Here is a 12,090-nt window from a genome sequence, read left to right on the forward strand (position 1 = left end):
TGTATGGAGACTTATGGGACACCCTGTAGTTCAAGTGGTTTATTTTTAGGATTTTGCGGCAAACAACAACCAAGGCCTTTTGTGCCGTCTGTCCTGCTCATCCTGTCCGTCTGTCTGGTAGAAAACCATGGGCCCACCCAGGTGCATGCTGGTCTACTTGGTGCTCCCTATTTACACCCAGGTGCCCACGGTCTAAACAATAAGAAAACACAAAACAAAAAGGTGCTAAATACCAAAGAATGAAAACAATAACCATGAAAATCAAAAAATATGTTCTACAGATTAAACAAAAAAATTAGCAAAAAATACTAAATTAGTAAACAAAAAAGGTAAATTAACTTTAGATAAACTAAATAGCTCCCACACACCGACTTCACTTTTAATATTTTGGACTGACTTGTAGTTGTTCACGTCCTCATATATTCTGTATCAGTTCGGCTTCATCGTCTTAACGGCCTGGAAATGGGACTTTCAGGAGCGCTCACCTTCTGGACGGTATCAGTAGTTTGTCTCGGAGCTAAAGCTGTGGCGTTACAAGACTGAATCTAAACAGGATGAAGGTGGACAGATGAGGAGGCAGGTTTTCTTCGTCTAGAAGCTTTATTGATAATTGTTTACATCTCACAATGCATTCCACAAACACGGCTCCCAGCTGGAAGCTTTTTATCGTCACAATTGAAGTATGAAGTTTATCATTCACAATTATACTTGCATAACAAACAAACGCTTGAAGGTTTTCCCAAAAGTTACATCGAGTTGCAACTTCATGAAGATATTGGCTCCACAGACAGTATGGATATTTAGTTTTTATTTAAACCCACTGCTTTTTTTTTTTTTTAAGCTTTTTATGGTTTTCTGATGTGGATGAATGTAAACGTGTTCCAGCTGCAATGACATGGAAAGACGACTTTAATGCAATTCATGTTTCATTTGTCTGGCAAAGGTTTTCTAGATGTTTCTAGCTAGAGTTACTCAGAAGCAATGAACTTTTTTTTAATTAATGGTAGTACAACAATCCCCACCCCTCCCCCTCCCCCTCCCCCTCCGCCTCGTCAGGAGTCAAAGACGTCATTCACGAAAAAAAAAGCGTCATTCGTCACATCGAGGCCAAACCACGCAGCAGGTTGCCAAGGAAACGAGCCCAAAGGCCGAGGGACACGACAGAAAGAAAAGAAGGGACCAAAGGACAGGGTGAGCGGCCGGTCGCTGCTCCACCGACAAAACAAATGACCGAACGGGGGCCAACAAAAACAAAAACAAACCCCAAAGTGAATGCACGGGAGGGGGCGGGGCCTGTGGAAAGGTTAAATGTGTCCGAGTATCTCAGCATCTCGCATCAACCGATACTTCTACATAGAATTATTTTAACTACACTAGGTTCAGGGTTCGGGGGTGGGGTTGAGAAGGGTGGGGTGGGGTGGGGGGGGGTGTTGGTGTCGTGAACCTCGGCTTCACTTTCCCAGAAAAAACACAAACAAAAAGGAATTCTCACCTGGAAAAAAAGTGTTTATTATTTGACAAAGTTAGAAGGGCTGCGTCCACGCCAGACCCCACCCCCGCCTTCATATTAACCCCTCCCCCATCATCTTCATCAATCATGTTCTTCTCAGGACTTCCTCAATCCAACCCGACACTTCTCTCGTCTTCACTCCGTTTTGCGTTTCATTCCGGGAACCTTCGCCTGAATCCTGAAGGAACACACAAACACACTCAGTCGACACTGGGTTCTGTTCACACTGGACATCTGAGCCGTAAACCCACTCACAGGTGGGAATGTGTCGTCTTCTCTGCTGCTTCAGTTTACTCCGGTTAACAACTTCAACCTCTCATTAATGAAGGTGTTTTTGTTCTGTCATGATGAACCACCTGGATCCTGTCATTTGATTATTTGTCGGGTTTATTACATTAACACTGTGTTTTTCAACCTTGGGGTCGGGACCCCACGTGGGGTCGCCTGGAATTCAAATGGGGTCACCTGAAATTCCTAGAAATTTATATAAAAAAAAACAAACTTACTAATAAAAAATATATGGTGAGTTGAGAGAGACAATCCCAGTCCGTAACAGACATGACAAACTGTGGTTGTGAAACTGCAGCACTGTGGTTCTGTTTGTGTGTCACATGTTCACTGTGGTCAGTTTCAGATGCTGCAGCTCTTTCATAATTCATAGTTTCAGTTCTTGTTTGTTCAGTATTAATTGTCCTCCTTGTAAATCCCAGCTGGACTGACTGGACAGATCCTGACCCTCTGTGCAGTAATCTACACCTGGATTTACTGCCTCTGTCCACAATAATAGACATTATATAGACTAAATGTGTCTAAAATTAACGTTTATTTGCAACATAGTATAGCAAACTATTACATGATCAGAAACAAATTAATTTTAGCAAAAAAATGTCTCTGTTTTAAATGTCTGGGGTCGCCAGAAATTTGTGATGTTAAAATGGGGTCATGAGCCAAAAACGGTTGAGAACCACTGCATTAACATACTGTATGACACAGGTGTCAAACATACGGCCCGCGGGCCAAAACCGGCAGGGCACAGGGTCCAATCCGGTCTGTGGGATGAATGTGTGAAATGCAAAAATTATACTGAAGATACTAACAGTCAAGAATGTCAAAGTCATTTTAGTTCAGGTTCCACTTTCAGCTCATGTTGATCTAAAGTAGATCAGACCAGTAAAATACTATAATTACCTACAAATAATGACAATTCCAAATTTTACTTTGTTTTACTATAAAAAAAGTGAAATTACATGAAAATGTTTACATTTAGAAACTATCCTTTCACAAAAAATGTGAATAATCTGAAAAAATATGAACAACCTGAAATGTCGTAAGAGAAGTCAGTGCAATTGTACCAATATTCTGCCTGTTCCTAAATGTTTTGTGTATTTGTAGATCCACAGTGGTATGTAAGCTGTAATTTAAATGTGCAAATAAACAGTTAAATAATAATAATAATAATATTGTTAAAATTGCACTTACATTTCTTAAGACATTTCAAGTTGTTCATGTTGTTCACATTTATAATGAAACTTTCTAGACCTAAAGATTATTGTAACGTAATTTTACTTTTTTCCCACAGTTACTATGTTACTGGCCTGGCCCACTTCAGGTCGTATTGGGCTGAATGTGGCCCCTGAACTAAAATGAGTTTGACACCCCTGTTGTATGACATAATAACGCAATATTAACAATAAACTTACTTTCCGACGACATCTTTGACCTGGTTGTTGACCAGACCCAGGTAATGATCGATCTGAGTCTGTTAAAACATAGAACAGAGTTAAATGGGTTTACTGCCATTGGGTAACTGCGGCTGTTGCATCATGCATAAAGAGGGCGGGTCTTACCTGGTGCTTCTCGTAGATGATTGGGCAGCTGAACACCGCGATCACACCTGAGGGGAGACACAGAAGTTGAATCCACACGTGGACCTGCATTTGGTCTGTCGTTCCATAAACCTCCACTCGGGGGCACTACAGTACAAAAGTCAAACCCCTTCCTCTGCTTCTGTTTCTGAGTTGTCGACTCGTGTTCTCTTTGGTTGGGATATGTTTGTATGATGCACAGACTCATGGACACTAAAGCAGAATAAGTACTTCTACTGTGTTCTATTACCATGTGACCATGAGAAACAGGACTGAAGGACCAACTTACTCAGAATAGCCAGAGTGAGGCCGTTGAACAAGGCACCGACGTAAGTCAGAATCCACATCAACACAGCAAACTGCACAAAAAGACCAAAAAAAAAAAACAAAAAAACACATGTTGGTTATTTTCTGGCAGCTTTGAATGAAGGACTTGACTCTGGATCTGGACTCAACATTAGAAAAGGACAAACACAACTGGCACAAAATAAAATAATCAACATATGCTGATGCATCTTTCTTGCATTTTAGGATATGGTGTTTCAGTTAATTCCTCTCCTTCCTCTACTTTTGTGAAATGTGTTTATAATGTTCTGACCACAGATGTTCCAACTATCAGTACTCGTCCTGTAGATCATTTTCATGTCGTACACTTGGACTGAAGGTTGTGAAAGGCAGGACTTGATACTTGTCTGAACTTGTTTTGTCTTGCTTGATATGAATTTCTGTCTGATGAACTCAGTTTTCACCTTTTCTGTGCATCTGAATAATAAACTGAATATGTTTACCTCCTCCATCAATAAGTCGGAGTTCTTTGGACTTGTTCTAGGTCAGATTTGCATGACATGCAGATCACATAACATCACCTTCCTAAAATAACTGCCCAAGTCATTTTTTGACAAAAAAGGCTTTTTTTTCCTAGATCATCTCCTCATGTTTAAGTTTTTGTGTTTCCTGAAAAATCTGAAAAAATGTCATTTATTATTTTAAGGTGAGGATATTGTCAGCTGGTGATGACCTGCAGCTGCTCTTTTCTGGTTTTGTTGAACAAGATCAGTCTGCGTTTCCTTCTCCCTCTTGAACCCTCAGGCTGTTTCCATTGGCTCTCATGTGACAGTTTTTCCTTCATGCTGATCATGAACGTTCAATCTCCCAGCGCCTGGAGCCAACATGGCTGCTGGTGAAACGTAACACGCCTGTCGATTAAATATGTGTGATGTTTTAACACGCTGTTGGTGTGGATGTAAACATTTGCCACTGATGCACATGGCAGAGGGCGTTTGAAACATTCCTGAGGCTCAAAGTGTGTCTTAAATCAGAATAAAAGGAATCCGCCTGGTTTCCTCTAATTTCCAATGATGGTGATGCAGAGCTGGTGGAGAGTCCGGGGGGGGGGGGGGGGGGGGGGGGGGGGGGGGGGGGTGACGACAGGAGCCTGACAGCTGCACATCTACAAATGTAGACACCCTAACCCACTGATTCACAGCTCACAACCCCATGTATTCTGACAGGACAGGGACAACAGTCCTGGACACTGGATTCAACCCAACACAGGCAGTAAATGAAGCAACTAAACTCAGACTCAAACACCAGCAAATAATCGACTCCTAAAGCCCTTTCATTTAGTATTCTCCCAGTGTGGCCCACAGCCGTTACCTCTGGATATGTAGAATGAAATAATACAGTCAACGTCTGTGAAATGAGCTACATGTTGAGTCATAAGTGAACTTCAGTCAGAGCAGGGGAAACCACCTTTAGGGTGAATCTGGCTCACATTCTCAGCTGAACACTTACCCCATGTTTAAAGGTTTAACTGTTTTACTCACTGAATATTGTGATATTGACTTTTATCATCTGAGTTGTCCTAAGTGTTCTACCTCTAGATATGGAAAATATTCTGCGGTTTGTCAAGTGACTCGTTGCATTTTTGTCTGCATTTGTATGTGTCATTTTTGTCTTAGATTATTTTATTGTGTCTTTTGCATTATTTCTATGTACAGTCTACTCTTGTTAAACCGCCCGCCGTTATACCGCCATTTCCGCCTATCGCCATCCGCCAGCCCAGTTCCATGCACAAACAACACTTATACCATTGATTTCCTGACCGTTATACCGCCAGCGTGATTGCCATGGAGTACACATAAATTTTAACAATGCACTGAAACAAACGCGCCAGACGCTGATCGCGACAAGCTACGAGTAGGTCTACGGAACGGCCACCGTTCATTTATCGCAGAACACTCAGTAGGTCAGGATGTCGGGAAGAGGACGTGGGATTAAGCCAAAGCCTCAAGATGATGGGGTGTCATTTCCCGACACGGTATAATAATGCTTAAAATGTTTCCCCACTTTAAATGATCCCTTACAACATAACAGAATCAAGATTTATTTAGAAACGCAATTAGAACGGGTTAACGGAGGCAGCATAGACATCATATAGTAAAGACATGCACATTATGGACGCAACCCGTTGTAACGCCATTTTCGCTATACCGCCAATTTGGCCGTGAATGGAAGTTGGCGGTATAATGAGAGTAGACTGTATTATGCCATCTTTTCTCTCATTACATCTTTTATACATTTTTCATTTTGGTATCTCGTTTAGGCTATAAGTAATTTAAAATCACAACCATCTGTTTTTTTTTTTTTTTAAACTTTCCTGCTGGACCAAAAGTCAACGTTTAAAGAGGACAGAAATAGTTGTTTGACATTCATGACATTAATTACTGATGTGAACTGAAACAACTTTTTATCTAATTATTTTTGCATGTAAGCCAACAATACATTCTATCAATGTAAATGGTGTTTTGTATCAAACACAACAAAAACTAAAGGGAATTTCAGGACTGCATTATTCTAGTGCTGCGTTTCAGATTGCTGTGAGTCTTCCAGACTGTTTAGGTCTACTTTTAAGACGCTCCAGCTGGTCTCACCTTGATCGAGTCCACCAGGTCCTCCACCAGGAACAGGCGCCTCAGTTCACCGATGGTCTTGTTGAGCTTGGCCAGAACAATGTCGCTGTATTTGTGGACCATTTCCTCAGACAGCGCCACCTCCTGGTCCAGGTACTGCCTGAGGGTGGGGGATATGGTGGGGGGGGGGGGGGCACACACGTCAACACAGCCCAACAAACAAGTTCAGGATTTCAAGTGAAATCAGCATTCTGACCTGAACACTGGGTTGGCTGGTTACTCATTCATGGTTCGAATGTGAAATCAGCTTTAATGTGGCTCTTTGAGCTCTTTACACAGATTATGTTCAGATTGAGCTAAGGGGACGGAGGCAGTGGTAAGAAGATTTGTCAAAAAGCCAAAAAAGAGCATGACCCCACAAAGACCTTCCTCATGCTACTGTTCCAGTCCACATTTGACATGTTTTATGTCAATGACCTCTGACCTCTTCACTGTTAATTAAGGTTTTGGTTCAAAGACTCAGAGCAGACCACATCCTCCTGCTGTTGACCACCTTAATCCACCTAAAACACCTTCTAGTTATTTGATGAGGAGTTTAAAGACCAGTCATTTTCTGTGGTTACTGTCACATTGTCCTATGGAGAAACTGACACCAGCAGTGACGGACAGTACTGTCGGTGCATCTGCGTCCTGATTTAGTTGATATACGCTGCAGCCTCCAGAGGCAGTAAAAGACAGACTATACAGCTGTAGCATTAGAACATAGTACTTCAATTGGGTACCTACAGGTGGAACAGGTGTATGATGAACCTCACCGTTACTTCCTACCTTTATGAGGCTTATTTGGAACATTTAAGTCATGATGAACACCACCTAAACCAAATTATTGTCAATGTATCTTCAATTCAGGTTTGTTTGGTTGGCTTTGTCATCATGAAATTTAAGAGGATGTGTAAAAACCTTATTTTCCAGAATGAATGGGAGTACAACAGTAATAGTTACTGATGTATGTAATCATTTGTTCTCTTTTTTTTGTAATTTAATGACTGACCTATTCTTTGTTATAGACTGCATGCTTTAGCTGATCAGCTATCTCACGTAAAATTGGGGTGGGCTAATATAAGCTCTGCTTCTCCTATTCCTTTTCAGACAGAAGAGTATTGTTAAAGACCCACAATGAAATAGTTATACATTGTGTAACATTTGTTTTTCTTTTTCTGGTTGACTTATTTCCTAATTATCCTTATTCATTCCCTTCAATATACTGGCGTGTCCTGTTAAAATTGGTCATTTTTTTTGCTTACTTATGTTTGAAAATAAAGCCTGTCTATAGCTGCTTTTTGGATGTTTATGCTTTTTTTGGAAACTGATGTGAAATTCTATTTTTCATTGAAAATTGTTAAATTTTCTTTCAACAAGAACCCTAAACCTCCCACATGTGTACCTCAAAACATCAACAAACTTAATAAAATGCTTGCATCAAAAGAATTTTGACTTTTGGATTTTGAAAGCTTTCTATTGCAAATATGGTGGGGGAAAAAAAAAAATCAAACCGCTCTTACCAAGTTATTACATGCATGGGACTGCAGGTTTTGGCAGTGACACTGGCTTCATTTCTTATGCAGTTTTCAGGTGAACTTCATGTGAATTTACACTAGGTGAGCTTATCTGCAGGTGCACTATAGACCATATAATCCAGTAGTGAAATCATGCCAACATTGGGTTATACCGCTAAATTATATTTACAGGCCAAGGCTAATGGGTCAGTGCTAGTAAACTTAATGAAACATGTGTATGCGGATTTTGGCTCTTGTGCATAGGCTTCCCTTTTCAGGAGCAGAGGTTGCCTTTAAGTTATTAATTACTTTCAATTTAACTTTATAGTGTACCATAATCAGATCAAAATATTCTCAAGGAACTATAACCTTGAAATATTATACAAAGGAAGCATTTGGTATTGGAGGAGAAAACCGTCCTGTAGAAGCAGGCTCAGGATGGATCACTATGGACCTCCAATGATCAGGGTGAGACCCAGAACCAGGAAGCTCTAACACAGGTACATGGGTTTGAGGACAATAACAGTAGAGAAAACTGCAGGACTCACCCTTTATGTATATTTTTCAAAACCATTTGTAAAATTCTGTCCTAAACATCTTCAATGAGACTTGATGTGTGTATGCTGTGGACTGGTTGCTGTGGTTTCTCACTTGAAGGGGTGTCCCTCATCAGACTTCTGGATGGCCTGCAGGATGCCTTTGTATATCCTGAAGCAGATGGTGACGGACAGCAGAGCCAGGCCGATGTAGGAGCACACGCTCACGATGCTGCACACGGTCAGAGAGAGGAGCAGCAGCAGGGCGGCGCCGAACACCACGCCAGTGGTCTTCACATCACGCCAGTAGAGGAGATCCACCACTGCAGGAGGAAGAAGATGGAGGGGAAAAGTTAAAGGTCTGACCACAAAGTCTGCTTTATGGATAAAACCACACATTTACACTGGACTTAATCTAGAGCTGCATTTCTGCACCCTTCAGTAATTTAAAAACCATTTAAAATGACTACTGTGGGGGCTAAAAATCTGACTTTTTTGCCCCCATTAGGATTAAGACTACGTTCAGACAGCAAGTCTTAATACACAATTCGGATTTTTTGAATAGGAACTGAATGTGACCCTGAATGTGAGCCGCATGCACAAAAGAGGTCCTGACGTAATATGTGACCATGCACTGTGTTCACAGAAGGAAATATAGTTTTCCTGCTGCTCCTCCTCCTGGGACACAGAATTGTGACATTTGTCACATTTCAATGATGTAAAGGTCAAATTGCATTGCAAAATATCTAGACTTGCACATTACAAGTTTTCGGGCCAATCCTGATTTCCGATTTGCAGGGTGCTTGGACGGCCGATACCGATTTTGGTTGATTCCAATCTAATTTTTTCCAAACAACACACAAGACATTACTTTGTAACTTTCCCATTACAACATTTAATTTAAAAATAGAAGAAAAGTATGCAAAAAGGTGCCAGGTTATCTGCATGAAAACAAGTGCATTGATTGAAACACCTGGTTTTTAGGGAGTCCTGTATCATTTTTGTTGTTTTTTTTTTTGGGGGGGGGGGGGCAAGGGTGGGTAATGCTCCCTTAAAAAAATGTCCTGCCCCCTCAAATGAAAGTTTCCGTAGGTAGGGAAAAGGAAAATGAGGTGCAAAACAGCGGGAGACGAGGAGGAATTAGTAGACCGTCTTAAGTTTCACTTTGTACAGATGTAGGGCTGGGTGATATAAAGAAAACAAAAAATCATATCGCGATAATTTTTTCATATCAGACTATATATCAATATGTATCACTATATAAATCAAATCACCATTTCTTTTCAAGCTTAAATGTTCTGTTACTCATAAGTTAGTTGTGAAGACATGGGGAGGGTGTCATGGTACTTACAGAGAAGTCCCTCCCTCTGCTCTTACACCCCCCCCCCCCCCCCCCACTGTTGTGTATTAAGCCCCCAGTTTTATTCATCACCCCCCAGCTCCCACCTTAAGATTTACTGACCCGTCTTATGAGCGTCTTATGTTTTATTTTCAGTTTTTTTGGCCCTATGGTTTGCATGTATTAGGTACACACGGACCGCAGCCCATTACATACACATTTCTAAAATACTACTTGCATATATTTACAGCTGTGTATTTAATCTGTAGATTAACACTGTGTTAGTGTTAATGTTACAAATAAACACACATATCTAGTTACATTGCTTAGTCCTACCTCATTTATTAAGATTTTTTTTTAAATGAGTCAGTTTGAGTTTGAATGAATCTCCACTTACTATGGAAAAGTACTGTTACTAATCTGAAGAAGAACAGTGAGCTTTTCCCCTCTTGTTTGTGTATAATATTCATAACGAGAGCAGAAATCATGAGATCATGACGTGACATGAGGAAGGCACTGACCGGAGGTCAAACTACACATTGACTGTTTGTTTTGGCTGCACAGAAAATATGACACACAATAATGACCCTGTTAAACATGTTCTGGACAAACTGGACGATCACACTTCAACAGATGGGACACAGTCATATTTTGGCTTCGATTCAACTCAGCGTCACATGATGACTGAGTCAGATGTGATCCTCTGGATGTGGAAGTCCGAGTCGTGCATCATTGAGGGGGTCAGAGGTCACAGAAGCACATTCATACAGTTTCGAAGCCCTAAAACAGGAAACTCACAGCAGTCTGACTCAAACTTTGCTCCTAAAACTTCCTCATTCTTCTTCCACTTTTCATCCTTTAACACCATGATGATAACATTAAAGTGATGTAACTGACGCTCCGTGGGCCCGGTTACTGCCGGACAGGACTCAATATGGATCTAACTGACGTGACCTCCCCTGACATCTGACAAGTTTTAGAGTTACAGAAAGAAAAATGTGTTTAACAGCTAACATTTGGCCAAAAATAAATATATCTGATTCATCGACTTCCTCGATTTAGAAGGGTCAAATAAACATTCTAGTGCTGACTTAAATTCAATGCCACCTGCTGGTTTCAATGAGCGTTAATGAGGCAGTTTCTGACATACAGGTGCTGCAGGAGCCCCTCCCACTGTGAGGACCCACAGAGACGGGCGCAGGAGGTGGTGGGTGTCAAACAGCTGAGGGTCCGACCCTGAGCATACTTATATTTCAGTGGAGAATTCCAGGCAGGTCAGTGGATAATATTAGAAATGGAGGAGTCCTGGGTTTCCTGCAGCCTCTGACGTCACTCAAATGCTGTACTTTCAGAACCACTGAGGGCACATCATGTCCAACTGCACTCCAGTCAGACAGTTCAGCTTTTTTTGCCTCAGTTACAGAGGATTATGACAACAGAACATGCAGCGTATGTGGTCCAACAAGCTGCACTTATTCTACTGAACTGGATACAGTGACATCTAGCAGTGACACTGCAGACAGCAACAGGCAATTCCTTTCCAAATGTGCAAGAGAACCTGTGGCAGCCATCAATCCAGTCCTGAACTGCCCTCTTGAAAACCAGTTTTAGTGGCACACCAAAAAGGCATCTGAAGAAAAATAGCTTTATCCATACATATTGAGGGCTCAGCTCTACAGGATCTGTACCAATTTTTCTATGGCTGCCACAGTTCAACTTAACATCTATTTAAAAAAACACCTAAATGTATAAATCTTTTTTTTTTTTTTTTAAAAGGCAACTGGATAACAAAACATCAATAACTTAATATATTATTTTTTATTTGTTCTGATAAATCTGATGCCGGACATTAAATTAACCTAAAAAAATTTCACAATTCTGTTGAATTATTTGAAAATGTAACATTAAAAAAAAAAAAAAAAAAACTGACATTTTTGACTGTACTGATTAATTAATCCCTAATGTCAGCTGGGATAGGCTCCAGCCCCCTGCAAACCTCTAGAGGATAATTAAGGAAAATGAATGAACAATTAGTTAACAATAAAAGTAATCACTTGATTTCTCAATTACAGACAGGAAGTAGATCAGACCAATCCACACCGTCAGTATTCCGTTGATCTGCAACAGGAGGCATTTCTGCAGGGATAAGTGGATCTATAGAGTAGAGTTCAAACATCAAAAGTCTATCTCAGGAACAGCATACTGCTTTAAAGCTTAGGCCTTAAATCATTATGAAAGTTTCAATGCTAAACATTAAAGGTTTTAAAAAAGTGATAATGGGCGAATGTTCACATACCTTCAAAAAAGTCAAAGGTTTAAACCAGAGATTACTGATAAGTAAAACAGCATTTAAATGCAAACTGAGGCTGAAT

At 40.7% G+C, this 12,090-nt stretch overlaps 1 protein-coding gene across 8 annotated transcripts in view; it reads right to left on the minus strand.

The window, feature by feature from the left end:
* Positions 1-586: 586 nt before the first annotated feature.
* rtn4a (reticulon 4a) overlaps positions 587-12,090 on the minus strand; it is a 50,192-nt gene continuing 38,688 nt past the window's right edge. For all 8 annotated transcript variants that reach the window (XM_030155572.1, XM_030155571.1, XM_030155574.1 and 5 more), the window contains 6 exons: positions 8,495-8,702; positions 6,309-6,447; positions 3,665-3,734; positions 3,358-3,404; positions 3,211-3,269; positions 587-1,688 (listed from right to left, as the gene is read on the minus strand). In XM_030155572.1, the coding sequence (XP_030011432.1) occupies positions 1,646-1,688; positions 3,211-3,269; positions 3,358-3,404; positions 3,665-3,734; positions 6,309-6,447; positions 8,495-8,702 (566 nt within the window). In that variant the 3' untranslated portion in view covers positions 587-1,645. The remainder of the gene's footprint in view (positions 1,689-3,210; positions 3,270-3,357; positions 3,405-3,664; positions 3,735-6,308; positions 6,448-8,494; positions 8,703-12,090) is intronic.

The sequence above is a fragment of the Sphaeramia orbicularis genome, chromosome 15, assembly GCF_902148855.1.
Source record: "Sphaeramia orbicularis chromosome 15, fSphaOr1.1, whole genome shotgun sequence".
NCBI lineage: Eukaryota > Metazoa > Chordata > Actinopteri > Kurtiformes > Apogonidae > Sphaeramia > Sphaeramia orbicularis.